The 18,048-nt window shown below is 41.6% G+C and overlaps 2 protein-coding genes across 12 annotated transcripts in view; one reads left to right on the top strand and one right to left on the bottom strand.

Annotated features, from left to right (window-relative positions):
• The window catches only part of ATP2C1 (ATPase secretory pathway Ca2+ transporting 1), a 165,532-nt gene extending 152,137 nt beyond the window's left edge, over positions 1 to 13,395 (top strand). For 4 of the 5 annotated variants that reach the window (XM_056520659.1, XM_056520660.1, XM_056520658.1 and 1 more), the window contains 4 exons: positions 569 to 716; positions 6,157 to 6,252; positions 8,649 to 8,790; positions 12,430 to 13,395. In XM_056520659.1, the coding sequence (XP_056376634.1) occupies positions 569 to 716; positions 6,157 to 6,252; positions 8,649 to 8,790; positions 12,430 to 12,560 (517 nt within the window). In that variant the 3' untranslated portion in view covers positions 12,561 to 13,395. Of the gene's footprint in view, positions 1 to 568; positions 717 to 6,156; positions 6,253 to 8,648; positions 8,791 to 12,429 lie in introns of those variants that run through there. The other variant, XR_008844057.1, reaches the window with a different exon arrangement.
• Positions 13,396 to 15,367: 1,972 nt separating this feature from the next.
• ASTE1 (asteroid homolog 1) overlaps positions 15,368 to 18,048 on the bottom strand; it is a 45,423-nt gene continuing 42,742 nt past the window's right edge. For 6 of the 7 annotated variants that reach the window (XM_056520666.1, XM_056520664.1, XM_056520665.1 and 3 more), the window contains exon 7: positions 15,368 to 16,468. In XM_056520666.1, the coding sequence (XP_056376641.1) occupies positions 16,168 to 16,468 (301 nt within the window). In that variant the 3' untranslated portion in view covers positions 15,368 to 16,167. The remainder of the gene's footprint in view (positions 16,469 to 18,048) is intronic. The other variant, XM_056520662.1, reaches the window with a different exon arrangement.

Here is an 18,048-nt window from a genome sequence, read left to right as displayed (position 1 = left end):
CCCCAAAATGTCATCCAAAAATAGGAAAAAGTGAGGGTTAAAGAAAAATAAGTAGATACGAAGATAGATAAAGCAAATCCTTCCATATAAAAGTAAGAAAGATCTGCTAGGAGCTGTAATCACTGTCTATGTAGAGGACAGGAGCTTCTTCAGGGTCCTGTACAGTACACGCAGTGTCCTAAAAAAAAAAATATAATGGAGCCGCCCTCACCTGATGTCCAAAGGAGCAGGTAACCTGGCACAGGTAAAGAGTACAGAACATGTAATACCTCCCTGTACTGTAGGGGGTGCAACCAGACAGGAATTCAGTGCATGCACTTCAGTAATACAGGTGTTTTACCAGTGAATATCCATTCTGATTGGTCGGTTCTTCCAGCCATTGACACGTTTCATAGATCTGGACTATCCGTAGCATTGTATGTTGAGTCTGGTTTCAAGTTACAATGGTCCAGAAAAGACTATTGTATGTTGAAACTATTGTTTGTTGAGGCCATTGTAAGTTGAGGGATCACTGTATATGACTACACCTTTCTTTATTTCTTTTTTTTTTTTTTTCTTTTTTGCTAAGCCTTGGAGTGGAGCCAGTGGACAAAGATGTTATACGAAAGCCTCCAAGAAACCTAAAGGATAGCATTCTCACCAAAAACTTAATTATCAAAATTCTTATTTCTTCCATCATCATAGTATGTGGCACACTGTTTGTGTTCTGGAGGGAGGTAATGTTACATTTGTACTTGGTCCTTTTTAGATTTTTCTGTGTTGTTTTATATATTGCTCTATCTACCTAAAAAGTTATCACATCTTTGCCCAAAAAAAAAAAAAAAAAACTGATGTCACGTTTCAGCCTTCACAATACTCTTCATATTGAATTCTGCATCTTGTTTATCTGTATCATGTTGATGAAGCAAACATTGTTCAGGTTGAAAATATTGTTAACCCCTTAATGCCGCAGGACATATATTTACGTCCTGCACTGGCTCCCATGATATAACGCGGGTCATCCAGTGACCCCGCGTCATATCTGGTTGGTCCCAGTGGCTGACGATAGCCGGGACTTGCGGCTAATACCAGACATCGCCGATTACGGTGATGCCTGGTATTAACCCTTCAGACGCGGCGATAAAGTTCAGCTGTACGGACACGAGGAGGGTTCCTATCTGCCTCCTCATTGTGCGATTGCCAAATGACCGCTCTGTGCCTGAGATCCAGGCAGGAGCAGTCGAGCGCTGAAAACAGTGATCAATGCTATGCAAAGACATAGCATTGATCAGTGTGGGCAATCAGTGTAATGCATGTTATAGTCCCCTATGGGGGCTATAACATTGCAAAAAAGAAAAAGTGGGGAAAAAGTCAATAAACATAGTTTAACCCATTCCCTAATAAGTTTGAATCACTCCCCTTTTCCCATAAACAAAACTGTAAATAAAAATAAATATAAACATGTGGTATCGCCAGATGGGTAAATGTCCAAACTATGAAAATATATTGTTAATTAAACCGCTTGGTCTTTCCCAAAGTCCAAAATAGTGTATTTTTGGTCACTTTTTATACCATAAAAAAGTAATAAAAAGCAATCAAAAAGTCAGATGAAAACAAAAATGGTATAGATAAAAACTTCCGATCATGGCGCAAAAAATGAGCCCTCATACATCCCTGTATCCTGAAAAATAAAGTTATAGGGGTCAGGAGATGATTATTTTAAACGTATACATTTTCGTGGACATTGATTTTTTTTCCAGAAGTAACACCAAATCAAACCTATAGAAGTAGGATATAATTTTAATCATATGGACCTACAGAATAAAGACAAGGTGTCGTTTTTACTGAAAAATGCTCTGTGTAGAGACTAAATGCCCCAAAAATTTACAAAATGGCGTGTTTTTTTTCCCAATTTTGTCTTACAATGATTTTTTATATTTTTTTGCCGTAGTTTTAAGGTAAAATAACTGAAGCCATCATGAGTCTGTAGGTGCAAAATTGAAAGGGTTATGATTTTTAAAAGGTGTAGAGGAAAAAACGAAAGTGCAAAAACTGAAAAACCCTGAGTCCTTTTTAAGGGGTTAAAGGAAAACTGTCAGCAAGTTCACCCACACTAAACCAATACACTGGGTTATAGTGTTGGTGAACAGGAGTCCATACAGGGGTTACTTACATTTTTTTGTTGGGTTGCCGTCAAGTTTCTGTCCTGTTAAATCCCGTAATTCACCCCCTTTAGATGCGCTCTGCAGGCGTGTCCCCCACCGGCAGTCATACTTTGGGTCCCGAAGTAAGGTGCCTAAGCCCACCCCCCTCAATCTGCCATTGCGCACTCACCTATGTGAGCTCTCTGCAGTGCTCCCATTGACCTGCATTGCAGTGCTCCAGCCCCGTGGTCGTCACACTACACACTCAGTGCCTCCAGCACTGCGGAGAGCTCACAAAGGTGGGTGCGCAATGGCAGATTGCGGGGGTCCTCAACAGTGGGACCCCCACAATCATACATCTTATCCCCTATCCTTTGGATAGGGGATAAGGTGTATTAGGGCCGGAGTACCCCTTTAACCCCTTAAGCCCTAGCCCATTTGGGCGTAAAGGACAATTTTTTATTTTTACGTTTTCGTTTTTTCCTCCTCGCCTTCTAAATCATAACTCTTTTTTTATATTTTCTATATCTATATTGTTTTTTGAGCGACCAGTTGTCCTTTGTAATGTCATCACTCATTTTACCATAAAATGTATGGCACAACCATACACAACCACACTATTTGTGTGGGAAAATTGATAAGAAAACCGCAATTTTGCGAATTTGGAGGTTTCGTTTTCATGCTGTACACTTTTCCGTATAAATGACGTTTTCTTTATTCTGTGGGTCAATACGATTAAAATGATACATATATATATATATATATATATATATATATATATATATATATATATATATATATATATATATATATATATAATATACTTTTCTATTATACCGCTTAAAAAAATCGCTAACTTTTTAACCAAATTAGTGCGTTTAACCCCTTAACGACCACAGACATAAATGTTCGTCCTTGTTTGGCGGTACTCTGCGTCATACACCCGTAGAACCCACTGGTAATGGCCGACATCCGCAATTGCGCAGATGTCCCCTATTAACCCCTCAGATGCCATGATCAGTCCAGATCACGGCATCTACGGCAAGATGATCGGATAACCCGCAGCGCTGCCCCGGGTATCCGATCATCTGTAATGGCAGACGGTTAACCCCTTAACGACCAAGGATGTATATTTACATCCTTGGCTGGCTCCCGCGATATAACGTGGGGTCATGCGGTGACCCCGTGTCATATCGGTTCGGTCCCGGCATGTAACTGAAGCCGGGACCTGGGGCTAATAGCGTGCGGCAGCGATCGCGGTGCTGCGCGCTATTAACCCTTTAGACGTAGCGTTCAAAGTTGAACGCCATGTCTAAAAAGAAAGTAAAAGCTTCCCGGCTGCTCAGTGGGGCTGATTGGGACCACCGCAGTGAAAATGCGGTGTCCCGATCAGCTAGGATGCGAGCAGAGGTTCTCTTACCTTCCTCTCAATCGTCCCTTCGGTGATTGATTGCTCCAAGCCTGAGATGCAGGCTTGAGCAGTCGACCGCCGATAACATTGATGAATGCAAAACTATGGCTTTGCAGTGATCAGTGTGTGCAGTGTTTTAGCCCCCTTTGGGATCTAGAACACTGCAAAAAAAGTGTAAAAAAAAAAAAAAAAAAGTTAATAAATGTGATTTAACCCTTTCCCTAATAAAAGTCCAAATCGCCCCCCTTTTCCCATAAAAAAGTAAATATAAATATAAACATATATGTGGTATTGCCGCATGCCTAAATGTCCGAACTAAAAAAAATATCATTACGTATTTTTGGTCACTTTTTATATCATGTAAAAATGAATAAAAAGCGATCAAAAAGTCCGATCAATACAAAAATGGTACTGCTAAAAATTTCAGATCACGGCACAAAAAATTAGCCCTAATACCGCTCTGTACGCAGTAAAATAAAAAAGTTATAGGGGTCAGAAGATGACAATTTTAGCCCCTTAAGGACCACAGGTTTTTCCGTTTTTGCACTTTCATTTTTTCCTCCTGATCTTTTAAAAATCATAACCCTTACAATTTTGCACCTAAAAATCCATATTATACTTTGCAGTGACATTAGTCATTTTACCCAAAAATCGACGGCGAAACGGAAAAATAAATCATTGCGCAACAAAATTGAAGAAAAAATGCCATTTTGTAACTTTTGGGGGCTTCCGTTTCTACGTAGTACATTTTTCGGTAAAAATGACACCTTATCTTTATTCTGTAGGTCCATACGATTAAAATGATACCCTACTTATATAGGTTTGATTTTGTCGTACTTCTGGAAAAAATCATAATTACATGCAGGAAAATTTATACGTTTAAAATTGTCATCTTCTGACCCCTATAACTTTTTTATTTTATCGCTTATGGGGCGGTATGAGGGCTCATTTTTTGCGCCGTGATCTGAAGATTTTAGCGGTATCATTTTTGTATTGATCGGACTTTTTGATCGCTTTTTATTCATTTTTTCATGATATAAAGTGACCAAAAACACGTTATTTTGGACTTTGGAATTTTATTGCGTGTACGCCATTGACCGTGCGGTTTAATTAATGATATGTTTTTATAGTTCGGACATTTACGCACAAGGCGATACCACACATGCTTATATTTATTTACAGGTTTGTTTGTTTTTTATGGGAAAAGGGGGGTGATTCAAACTTTTATTAGGGAAAGGGTTAAATGACATTTATTAACTTTTTTTTTGCAGTGTTATAGGTCCCATAGGGACCTATAACACTGCACACACTGATCTTATCTTTGCATTGATCAGGGTTATCGGCGGTCGATTGCTCAAGCCTGCATCTCAGGCTTGGAGCAATCAATCGCCGAGGAGACACGCCGGAGGCAGGTAAAAGGATCTCTGCTAGTGTCCCAGCTGATCGGGACACTGCATTTTCACTGCGGTGGTCCCGATCAGCCCCGCTGAGCAGCCGGGCAACTTTCACTTTCGGTTTAGACGAGGCGTTTAACTTTGAACGCCGCGTCTAAAGGGTTAATAGCGTGCGGCACCGCTATCGCTGCGGCGCGCTATTAGCCCCGGCTTCAGATACATGTCGGGACCGACCCGACATGACGTGGGGTCACCACGTGACCCCACGTTATATCGCGGGAGGCGGCCAAGGACGTAAATATATATCCTTGGTCGTTAAGGGGTTAATGGTATAAATTTTCCTGCATGTAGTTATGATTTTTTCGAGAAGTATGACCAAATCAAATCTATATAACTGGGGATCATTTTAACCATATGGACCTACAGAATAATAAGGTGTTATTTTTACCCAAAAATTTACTGCGTAGAAACGGAAGCCCCCAAAAGTTACAAAATGGCGTTTTTTTTCTTCAATTTCATCGCACAATGATTTTTAGTTTTTCCGTAGATTTTGGGGTAAAATGACTGTCATTACAAAGTAGAATTGGTGGCACAAAAAATAAGCCATCATATGGATTTTTAGGTGCAAAATTGAAAGGGCTATGATTTTTAAAAGATGAGGAGGAAAAAAACGAAAGTGCAAAAAACGGAAAAACCCGTGGTCCTTAAGGGGTAAGTAGTCCCCATAGGGCGACTATTTATAGCAATAATTTTATTGCTAATACTGTTCAGTGCTATCGGTCATCTTCTGCTCTGGTCTCTTTCATGATCTCAGACCAGAGCAGAAGAAGCCGGAAGACTGACATAGGCAGGTGAGGGGACCTTCTTCCGCCATTACAGATGATCGGATCATGCGTTTTTCTGATTGACTCCTGCTGATGCCGTGATCTGTATTGATCACGGCATCTGAGGGGTTAATTGCAGACATCCACGCGATCGCGGATGTCTGCCATTACTGGTGGGTCCTTGACTGCTATCAGCAGCCGGGAGCTGCCGCGCATGAGCAGAGTATTGCTCCGATGCTCGCAGTCTTGTACAGGACGTAAATGTACTTCCTGTCGCGTTAAGTACCACCGCACCAGGACGTACATTTATGTCCTGCATCGTTAAGGTTGTCTCTGTAATGTGTATGCAGAGGTGTGTGTAGCTTCAGGTTGTTTGTGATGCCTCTTCTTGTCTTATTTTTCAGCTTCGGGATAATGTCATTACCCCACGGGACACAACAATGACCTTCACATGCTTTGTGTTTTTCGACATGTTTAATGCTTTAAGCTCCAGATCACAGGTTAGATAACTATTTTAACTATTTATTGAATTGTATCTTATAAAAACTGGCCTATTTTGGGTTTTTAGGACTGTTTGTTTTATTCATAAACTTGTTTCAAGAGCGGTAATGCTTAGTTTACATCTGCATCAGAGCTGTCACCAGGCACAAACAATGGATATGGACAGTCCATTGCACAACTGCTCAAAACGGGTCCCATTGACTTTAAATGGAGTCCGCCTGGTTCCTATCTGGTGTCCGTTGCTTTGCAGGAGTTCAGCAAGAAAAACTGATCTGCTGCATGTATTCTTTGCAGCTGTCCTGTCATTTGAACATAGTCTGCAAACAGCGCTCCGATATGAGCAAGATCTTATTTTTTTTGTATTTGTATTTTTTTATTTATACAAATTTCAAAAAACAAACCAATTTTCCAACATCTTGTTAATATCCTTGTACAAAAAGATCCCCTTACTCCATCACACTACTTCATCCCCTCTTCTGCTCTATTCACCCCCCTTAATTGTTTTCTATTCACCCCCCTTAATTGTTTCCCAACACAATTCACCTCTTTTTTTTTATATTTCCTCTCATAATGTTAACCACTATCTCAGGGTATATTGAGCATATTTTTCCTCCTCTTATCAATTCAAGAAAGGCTCCTTTAAAACTTCTATATTCCAACCATCCTCCCTCCTTTAAATGCAATTCTACTTTTAATTCTGTCCATTTCTTGAATTTCCCCTTCTCCCATACATCCTTTATCCTTAAACATCCCTTATCCCTGAATGTTTGTTTTTCCGAACTCACTGACCTCATGTATATTAAAATTTTCAAACAATGATACCTCATCCATTATTCCCCTGATATCCATTTCTTTCCAAAATATCTTCCATGATATTATATCTAACCATATTTTTTACCAATATGACTATCCTCCATTTATCCTCCTCTAACTTCCCTGACTCCAATAATTGGAAGATATCCGTAAAAGTCTAGATAACAAAATTCAAAAAACGCTAATTTTTTCCATTCAATCAAAAAATTAATTTGTCCTGCCAAAAAATACCTGTATATGTCCGGAAAGTCCAATCCCCCATTCTCCTTAGTTTGGCATAAATATTCGGGTTTGATTCTTGTTCTCAACGTGTGTGTATGTATGTGTGTATGTTCCACAAAAACGTCCAAACGGCTAAAGATATTAACATGAAACTTGGCACCCATGTTACTTATATGTCAACAACAAACATAGGATAGGTGATTTAACCCTTACTCACCCCCATTTGCCAGGGGTGGGGTTTATGTTTAAAGTCCCATACAAGTCTATGGGAAATATGTTACTGCATAACTTCCAAACGGCTGGAGATATTTCGATAATACTTGGTCACATGTTACTTATCTGTCCACTTAAAATATAGGATAGTTAATTTAACCCTTAACTACCCCCATTTGTGAGGATCAGGGTTTTTGTTTAAAGTCCCATGCAAATCAATGGGAAATGTATGTTCCCACATAACTTCCATACGGCTGGAGATATTTCAATCCTTGGTACACATATTACAAGTCGGGATATGACAACAATATATTAGGTTGGGTTTTGAAGTCAAAAGCTTCCTCCTTTGTTGATTTTCCTCCCCACAAGGATGAGGAAGGAAAAACCGGGCAACGCCGGGTATTCAGCTAGTCAGTGAATTAAAAATTGAAACAAATTTTTTTGAATAATTTTGTCTCTCACCAAATTGGTGCTGATCCAAACACATACAGGATTTTCGGCATGAACACTGACTTAGGCTGCATTCACACTTCGTTTTTTACTTTACGTGTGCCGGATCTCTCCCGTACCCAGCCAGACCAGCGCTGAACTCCTCCATTTACTTTAATGAGCCGACCGGAGTCAAACGGTGACTCCGGCTCAGTTTTGACCCTTATGCGGTTTCCTGACCGGACCTAAAACCGTAGTATACTACGATTTTAGGTCCGGTCACTAAAAAAAAATTCAAAATTCTCAATTTTTTTAATAAAATTTTTGAATTTTTCACCAAGAAATGATACAAGTATCGACAACATTTTACCACTAACATAAAGTAGAATATGTCATGAAAAAATAATCTCTGAATCAGAATGAAAGGTAAAAGCATCCCAGAGTTATTAATGCTTAAAGTGACAGTGGTCAGATGTGCAAAAAATGGCCGGATCCTACAGTGAAAATTGGCTGGGTCCTTAAGGGGTTAAAATAGCTCAAAGGGATGCTCAAAATGAAATGCCATTTAATATTCTGTAAAACGATCATCTAATGTGAATTGTAACATGAAAACCTGTGGCAGATGGCACCAACATTTATCTTAGAGTAACTAATGTAAATGACGAGAAATATGCTTGAATTTATTTAACTATTGATCTGAGTTTTTTGTTTTTAATAGACCAAGTCTGTCTTTGAGATTGGCTTTTGCAGTAATAAGATGTTCTGCTATGCTGTCCTTGGATCCATCATGGGGCAGTTACTCGTCATTTATTTCCCCCCTCTACAAAAAGTCTTTCAAACTGAAAGTCTCAGTATTCAAGGTAAGCAAATATGTGAAACTGATAAAAGGAAAAGATGTCAGGGCCATCTTTAAAAGTTCTCCTTTAAAATCGCATTGACTTTGGGCTTTTCATTTTCATATCTTACCTAATTTATATTTGGAGAACCTCTGCAGCAGTGCAGTCTTTTTTGTTTTGTTTGCTTGGTTCACAGCTATGCATGTAGCTAGGCTCCAATATTAGACAACAGGGTTTACTGTGGGCATTTACTGAACCCAAAATGACTGTGTATGACCATGTTATTGAAGTTCATGGGGGAGATTCTCAAAACCTGTATAGAGAAAGAGTAATGAAATTGCCCATAGCAACTAATCAGATTGCTGCTTTAACCCCTTAAGGACCAGGCCAATTTTATTTTTGTATTTTCGTTTTTTCCTCCTCGTTTTCTAAATATCGTAACTCTTTTATATTTTTATCCACAGACAAGTATGAGGGCTTTTTTTTGCGCAACCAGTTGTCCTGCGTAATGAAATTACTAGTTTTACCAAAAAATGTATGGTGCAACCAACAAAATACTATGTGTGGGGAAATTAAAAAGAAAACCGCAATTTTGCTAATTTTGAAAGGTTTAGTTTTCACGCCGTACAATTTATGGTAAAAATGACGTGTTCTTTATTCTCTGGGTCAATATGATTAAAATAATATTCATGATTACATACTTTTCTATTATTGTTGCGCTTAAAAAAAAAAATCGCAACATTTTTAACCAAATTAGTATGTTTAAAATCCTTCTATTTTGACAACCTATAACTTTTTTTCATTTTTCTGTATAAGCGGCGGTATGAGGGCTAATTTTTTTTGTGCCATGATCTGTATTTTTTGATACCACACGTGTGTATAAAACTTAAGCAGCAATTTGGCGTCTTGTATGCATAGGGCATAGCACTGATCAGTGTTATCGGTGATCTCGGACCAGAGCAGAAGACCCCAGGAGATGGCCGGAGGCAGGTGAGGGGACCTCCGGCCGGCATGCTAGATGATTGGATCCCCGCGGCAGCGCTGTGGACAATCTGATCATCCATTTAAAGTACCGCACTGCCGCAGATTCCGTGATCTTTATTGATCATGGCATCTGAGGGATTAATAGCGGACACCCGTGCGATCGCGGATGTCTGCCATTACCGGGGGGGGGTCCCTGGCTGCTGATAGCAGCCGGGACCTACCGCTCATGACTCGAGCACTGGTCCGGTGCTCGCTGTCATAGCGGAGCGTTAATGTACGCCATCGTGCATTAATTACCATGTCACCATGATGTACATTTACGTCCATTGTCGTTAAGGGTGCCAGAAAGTTAAACAGATTTGTAAATTACTTATTTTTAAAAATCTTTATCCTTCCAGTATTTATCAGCTGTTGTATGCACCAGAGGAAGTTATTTTCTTCTTGAATTTCTTTTCTGCCTGACCACAGTGCTCTCTGCTGACATCCCTGTCCATGTCAGGAACTGTCCAGAGCAGGACAGGTTTGCTATGGGGATTTACTCCTGCTCAGGACAGTTGCTAAAATGGACAGAGGTGTCAGCAGAGAGCACTGTGGTCAGATAGTAAAAAAATTCAAAAAGAGAAGAACTTCTTTTGGAGCATACAGCAGCTGATAAGTACTGGAAGGATTAAGTTGTTTAAATAGAAGCATTTTACAAATTTGTATAACTTTCTGGTACCAATTGATTTAAAAAAATTGTTTTCCACTGGAGTACCCCTTTAAAGAATTTTTCTGTTCCACTCTTCCTCTATACAGGTTATGATAAATCTTCCCCCAATGATCTTAGGAAAATCTGTACCAAATCCATGCTGAAGCGGATTAGGTGTGGTGTTGACACCTCAAAGTTCAGTCACTTTTAAGTAACGTGGGCTGTTTTAATAATCCACCTCTGTCATATGTGATTTGTGTGTATGCTATGAAGTAAAAAGACAAAAAAAATATCCTCCAAGTGTGGCAAGTGCAATAATTCTACATCAATTTTGCAAAGAAAAAAAATTATAGAATCAGTCTAGTTACCAACTATTTATTAACAGAGCAACAGCCCATAAGTAGTAATCATACCAGAGTCTTTGCCAGAGTTCAGTGGCATGCAACCTGCTACTAGGGGCTGCCTGTAATATTTGTGTTGCACAGCAAATTCATATAATTACTTATCATTGCGTTGCTCTTGTTTATGATTTTAGAGTTGCTGGGGTCTGATCCTTATTGATCTAAGATGACTTACTGGAGAAACTACCTCCTAATTGTAATCCATCACACTACCTGGATATGTTCCCTGTAAATGATCCTGCCTGATATACATGGCTCCTGTGGTCTTCTCTGGCTGCTCGATATTCTTTGCCATCCTTGATTTATAGATACATTTCCTAGGAATCATTGCAGCTCTTCTCTGCTATATAGCTCTCACTCTCTGAGAAAAGCCCCCACCCTCCTGTTCTGAGCAGCAAATAGAGAATCAGTGTCTGATTGGATAAGGCTGCACACACCTCCCTGTTATCAGCACTAAAGGGAAAATAAGTCATCAGTGCAGGGCAGAAACCATATGGTCTGTGTCTCTTAGGAGGGTGGGGGCTGATTTCACTGAGGGCTTTGGACAGAGTCACAGAGGATATCAGTATGAGGTATTTTTCTTACTCCCTGCATGTAAGTGACAACTGAAAGAGGGGAAACTGTTGTATATACGTTATTTTTCGCCGTATAAGACGCACTTTTTCTTCCCCAAAACTGGGGGGGGGGGAGTTGAGTTAGTGCATCTTATACGGCGAATACACACCTATCGCGGCGGTCCCTGCGGCCATCAACGGCCGGGACCCACTTCTAATACAGGACATCACCGATCGCGGTGATGCCCTGTATTAACACTTCAGATGCGGCGATCAAAGCTGACCACCGCGTCTGAAGCGAAAGTGACACTAACCCAGCTGCTCAGTCGGGCTGTGACGTCCCAAACATCTTACAGGACACCGGGAGGGACCTTACCTGCCTCCCGGAGTCTGCTCTGTACCGGGATCCCCTGCATGGCCGGCGCTCTCCTTCGACATCATCACGTCGCCGCTCATGCCGTCCCGTCATCCAATAGGAGCGGCGTGCGTAGTGACGTGATGACTGAGAGCGTGGATCCTGGGGAAGAAGACGTCCGGAGCGTTGGGGGACGCGGCGACAGCGATGGAGCGACATCCAGGGCAGCGGTGACTGGTCCGGAGCGGCGGGGACATGTGAGTATTACCTCCTATACCAGTGCTCTTCAACCTGCGGACCTCCAGATGTTGCAAAACTACAACTCCCAGCATGCCTGGACAGCCAACGGCTGTCCGGGCATGCTGGGAGTTGTAGTTTTGTAACATCTGGAGGTCTGTAGGTTGAAGATCACTGTTGGGTTCAGAATCTTTTTTTTCCTAGATTTTGCACCTTTACAATTGGGTGCGTCTTATATGCCGGTGCGCCCTATAGGGCGAAAAATACGGTAGCTAATGAATGATATTTAGACAAATAAATAGGTTCATGAGAGGGAAAGGATCTTGGTTTTTCTTGGTACATGCATATTCAGGAAAATAACCAGTTTACCATCTCTTGTCCAAGTGAGTAGTAGATTTACATAATCTACATAATTCTTACCATTCTCTTTTATTTTCGTTTTAGACATCTTGTTCTTGATAGGACTTACATCCTCTGTATGGGTTGTGTCTGAAATCATTAAGAAAGTGGAACGTGGCCAAGAGGGGAATCAAAAGAGGAAAGGATCACCATCTTCTTTGTTTCTTGATGTATGATGCATATTGCATTGTTTAGAACTGCATATGAAGGAGTATGGCTTCAATTCTAAGGATTTACAAGATGGAATAGCAGTGCCAGGATGCAGGGTGCTTCTAACAAGTGTAACTTATGTTTTGGAACCATTTAAGTATTGACATGTTTTCCAAAAGTGACTTACAAAAAGACAAAAAAAAAAAAAAAATCATTCTGTGTTTTGGTTTCTGCCTTCTCTCTCTTCACCGAAATGTAGGTTTGAGGGTTTTGTAAAGTTAAATTGCTTACTTATGTAGTTGAATATTCTTTTTTATATAAATATGTACATAATTATATAATTCTATTCCGCTTCATGGTGGGTTTTTATTACAAAACTGTTTTTTCTAATGTTCAGAATACTGTTGAAGTGAAACGCACAGCACGTGCCATGCTTGTTATGATCATATTTATTTTCTGTATCATGCTATGGACCGGATTTGAAATGTTTGATGTTGCCCTCCAGAATTAGAGATGTGCACAGCTAACCACTGTAGTACAAGCTGCTTCACTCTGATTTTAAGTTCTTACTGTTCCTTTAGTTGGTTACCCACAAGTCACCATTATTGCTGCTGGGTATCCATGCAACAGGAATGCTTCTTTTGAAATGTTCCAAGACTACTGTAATGATACTGTTCAGGTTTAATTGCTATAATGTAATATTGTTTTAAGAGACTGTGTTGGGTTTAGTCATTATTTTTTTTTCTGATATTTGCACAGCTCTACTTGTACTATATATCTTGGTTACTGTTTAATGCTATTTGTTTAATCATATTGGCTGGTGTCCATAAATTTTGAACTTTCTTATCAAAAGCATGTAGTTTTGTTTTTTTTAAAAGGCTTCTAACTGCACGTACAAAAATGTATATTTACTATACACATGTGCACTATATTTATTACATGCTAAAAAAATTGAGAGCTTTACCCGGTGTGTTTAAAGGAAATCTGCAGTGAAATAAACTTATACCCTATCCATAGGATAGGGGATAAGTGTCTGATCGCGGGGGATCCGAACGCTGGGACAACCGGGTTATAGTGCGGGTGAACAGGAGACCGATGCTCCGGGTTATAGTGCGGGTGAACAGGAGACCGATGCTCCGGGTTATAGTGCGGGTGAACAGGAGTCCGATACACCGGGTTATAGTGCGGGTGAACAGGAGACCGATGCTCCGGGTTATAGTGCGGGTGAACAGGAGTCCGATACACCGGGTTATAGTGCGGGTGAACAGGAGACCGATGCTCCGGGTTATAGTGCGGGTGAACAGGAGTCCGATACACCGGGTTATAGTGCGGGTGAACAGGAGACTGATGCACCGGGTTATAGTGCGGGTGAACAGGAGTCCGATACACCGGGTTATAGTGCGGGTGAACAGGAGACCGATGCTCCGGGTTATAGTGCGGGTGAACAGGAGTCCGATACACCGGGTTATAGTGCGGGTAAACAGGAGACCGATACACCGGGTTATAGTGCGGGTAAACAGGAGACCGATACACCGGGTTATAGTGCGGGTAAACAGGAGACCGATACACCGGGTTATAGTGCGGGTAAACAGGAGACCGATACACCTGGTTATAGTGCGGGTGAACAGGAGTCCGATACACCGGGTTATAGTGCGGGTGAACAGGAGACCGATGCTCCGGGTTATAGTGCGGGTGAACAGGAGACCGATGCACCGGGTTATAGTGCGGGTGAACTGGAGACCGATACACCTGGTTATAGTGCGGGTGAACAGGAGACCGATGCTCCGGGTTATAGTGCGGGTGAACAGGAGACCGATGCACCGGGTTATAGTGCGGGTGAACTGGAGACCGATACACCTGGTTATAGTGCGGGTAAACAGGAGACCTGTTCACCCGCACTATAACCAGGTGTATCGGTCTCCTGTTCACCCGCACTATAACCAGGTGTATCGGAGCCCGATACACCAGGTTATAGTGCGGGTAAAACAGGAGACCGATACACCTGGTTATAGTGCGGGTAAAACAGGAGACCGATACACCTGGTTATAGTGCGGGTAAAACAGGAGACCGATACACCTGGTTATAGTGCGGGTAAAACAGGAGACCGATACACCTGGTTATAGTGCGGGTGAACAGGAGACCGATACACCGGGTTATAGTGCGGGTAAACAGGAGACCGATGAATCGGGTTATAGTGCGGGTGAACAGGAGACCGATGCACCGGGTTATAGTGCGGGTGAACAGGAGACCGATGCTCCGGGTTATAGTGCGGGTGAACAGGAGACCGATGCACCGGGTTATAGTGCGGGTGAACAGGAGACCGATGCACCGGGTTATAGTGCGGGTGAACAGGAGACCGATACACCTGGTTATAGTGTGGGTGAACAGGAGACCGATGCTCCGGGTTATAGTGCGAGTGAACAGGAGACTGATGTGGGATTTCTGACTGCTATACCTACCTGCAGTCCGGGCCCCTGATCCCCCCCCCCCCCCCCCCCGAAGGTCCCCCTCTTCCAGTGCTGACTTGTGTTTTGAGGTGGGCCCGCTGGTTAGTTTAAATATTCATAAGTGCCGGTCACGTGACCGGCACTTATGAATATTTAAATCTAGCCGGCGGGCCCGCATCAAGGGCAAGTCGGCACTGGAAGAGGGGGACCTTCTGGGGATCAGGGCTCTGGACTGCAGGTGGGTATAGCAGTCCGAGACCCGATGTATCGGGTTATAATGCGGGTGAACTGGTGTCCGTTTTCCTTTTAACTGAAATATTTTTTGGGACAAGTTCCCCCAGATCCCCCTCCATTTATAAAGCATAGGTGTTTTTAAAAAATTCAAATTTTTTAGATTTATTCCAAAGTGTCAAATTTTATGTTTGTGCTACACAACACATGAGGCATTGGCACAGCCACACTTACCGTGTGATCTACCAGAAAGTAAATTTACTTTAGGCCAATGGCTGTCCGGGCATGCTGGGAGTTGTAGTTTTGCAACAGCTGGAGACAAACAGATTTTGGAGAACACTGTCTTAGGCAAAGGCATGAGGTAGCGGTGCAAATATGCACAAAGAAAACTGCTATATAAAATTTCAGAGTCAAAGAAGAAATCAGACGTATGATAAGGAAAAGACTATTATAAAAAAATCATGGCACAAACAATATCAAGGTGGCCACAGTCCTTACCTATTTGCTACCACACTCGGCCTATATGTTTAAGCAGATGCCATTGCAATTTGTACAAAAAGTTATTTCCACCCTTATGAGTTAGTCCAAGAACTAGATATCATTGTTTATCATTGTATTTACATATGGTTTTTGTGGATTTTTGTCACAATTTGTGCAAAAATTTGGTGACTAGTCCTTTTACCAAATGTGCTCTATATGAAGTCAAATGTTTTTGCTTTTTATCATATGAAACTCTTCAAAAAGTCGCTAAAATGACCACAACAGCAGAACATTTTGTGCAAACTCTAGACCAGACCACACTTCGAAACTTCCTTAGATCTACGCTCTTAATGAAGAACGGGCACCGCATTGATAAATATGGGGGAAGTACACACAAGCACTATAAATTCCCCCTTACACTCTGTCCATATTGTGGGGTTGCTGGTATGAAGATATGTCACAAGTAAAGTGCCGGTCAGTCTTCCATTGACAAGCAGGCAAATCTGCTGCTAAAATCACACTGGGGCTGATTTTCCAGCATGCTGCCTTCCTTGAGGTTTAACCCTTTTTTGCCTACTTTTCTTTTTTTCTTAGGCTTGGTGGTTGGCACCTCTGTCCTACTCTGGAAGCAGTCCAGGGGGATGGCAGACATCACAGTATGAATGCAGTCTCTATACAGTTTCTCCAATGGCGGACAGGATTGAAACAAGTCTTCTGAAGAGGATGACTCCTTCAGCTTCTTTATCATGTGATGCACAAAAGAACCACTGTACATTCTGTAGAGAAGAAACATCAGACAATTTAGAGCAGAATTTGAGTATATTACCTATAAATTAGGTTATTTTGCTAAACCTGAGGTATGCGCATCCCATGGGGTGCTTTGATAGTTGGTTCAAGGCAGTTTTTTGTTTTTTTTCCTAATTGAATATTGATGAACTCCCACTGACTAAAGTGCATGGTCCCTTTTTCTGTCCAGTTAATGCCTCAAATTATATCAGGGTTTTTTCTTAACTTTATAGAAACTAACTGGTATGGAAATTACATAATCAAATTTGATGCCGCAAGACATATCGAAAAGATGTAAAAAAAAAAAAAAAAAAAAAGCAGGAATAAAACTGCTGAATTTATCAGCAAGTTGTAGGAAAAATTGCAGTTTTTTAGGTTCAAAACATGGAAAAAAAATTGGCATATAGGTTCAGAATATAAAGATGCATTTTTTAAAATACCGTACATAAAGCTGGTGGCTGCAGATAATATTGCTTTGTCTCATAAGTGCAGTGTAGAGTCTACAGAAGTCGTTTATACATATGTTTCAATGAATGGACAGTACAGAGATCTTTCTAGTGATTTTTTTTTTTTTTAATACCTAGGCTGGTAACCATGACAAGGGGTATCTTCTACGTCTGGAGGAAAAAAGGTTTAACCATAAAGGATAGGGGATAAGATCGCAGGGGGGCCGGCCGGCCGGCCACTGGGACCCTCTGCGATCTCCATGTAGAACACTTAGTTCGGGAGGCCGTGACATCATGCCATACCCCCTCCATTCATGTCTATGGGAGGGGGAAGTGTCTTCACGGAGACTGGCCGCTGGGACCCCCCCACGATCAGACATCTTATCCCGTATCCTTTGGATAGGGGATAAGATGACTAGCAACGGAGTACCCCTTTAAGGTGCAAGGATTTTTTCATTTCTCCACTTGGGTTTTTCCGCCTCTTTCTAATAGCTATAGTTTATTTTCATTTACACCATTGACTGTGCAATTTAATTAACAGTATAGATTAACACTGTAAGGACTATGGGCGTACTGGTATGTCCTTGAGTCCTGGTGCCAAGGACCAAGGGCATACCTGTCCTCCCTGGTTCTGTTACCAGGGTTTGAAGCATGCTCATGAGCTGGGCACGCTTCATACCTGGTGGGTCCCAGGTGCTATCAGCAGCTAGGACCCACGGTTAATGGCAGGCATCGCCGATCAGGCCGATGCCTGGCATTAACCCCTTTAGACACTGATCAAAGGGGTGCATCTAGCTCAGCAGAGCTGATCAGGATCATCGCATTAATGAAACAGCGATGTCCCAATCGGCTGAGAGGACAGCAGGAGTGCCCTTACCTGCCTCCTCGCAGTCCGATCAGTGCTCTGAAGCTCCCGCTAGCTATGGCAGGCCAGAACAACAGACCACCGATAATACTGAGGCAAAGCTCAGCATTGAACAGTGTATGCAATTACAAGATAGCATGGTATAGCCCCCTATGGAGACTTAAAGGGGTTATCCAAGAAAAAAACTTTTTTTTTTATATATCAACTGGCTCCAGAAAGTTACAGATTTGTAAATTACTTCTATTAAAAAAATCTTAAT

This window comes from Hyla sarda, chromosome 5, assembly GCF_029499605.1.
Source record: "Hyla sarda isolate aHylSar1 chromosome 5, aHylSar1.hap1, whole genome shotgun sequence".
Classification (NCBI taxonomy): domain Eukaryota; kingdom Metazoa; phylum Chordata; class Amphibia; order Anura; family Hylidae; genus Hyla; species Hyla sarda.
Note: the sequence above shows the minus strand (reverse complement) of the source record. Positions and strands in the feature narration are given on the sequence as shown.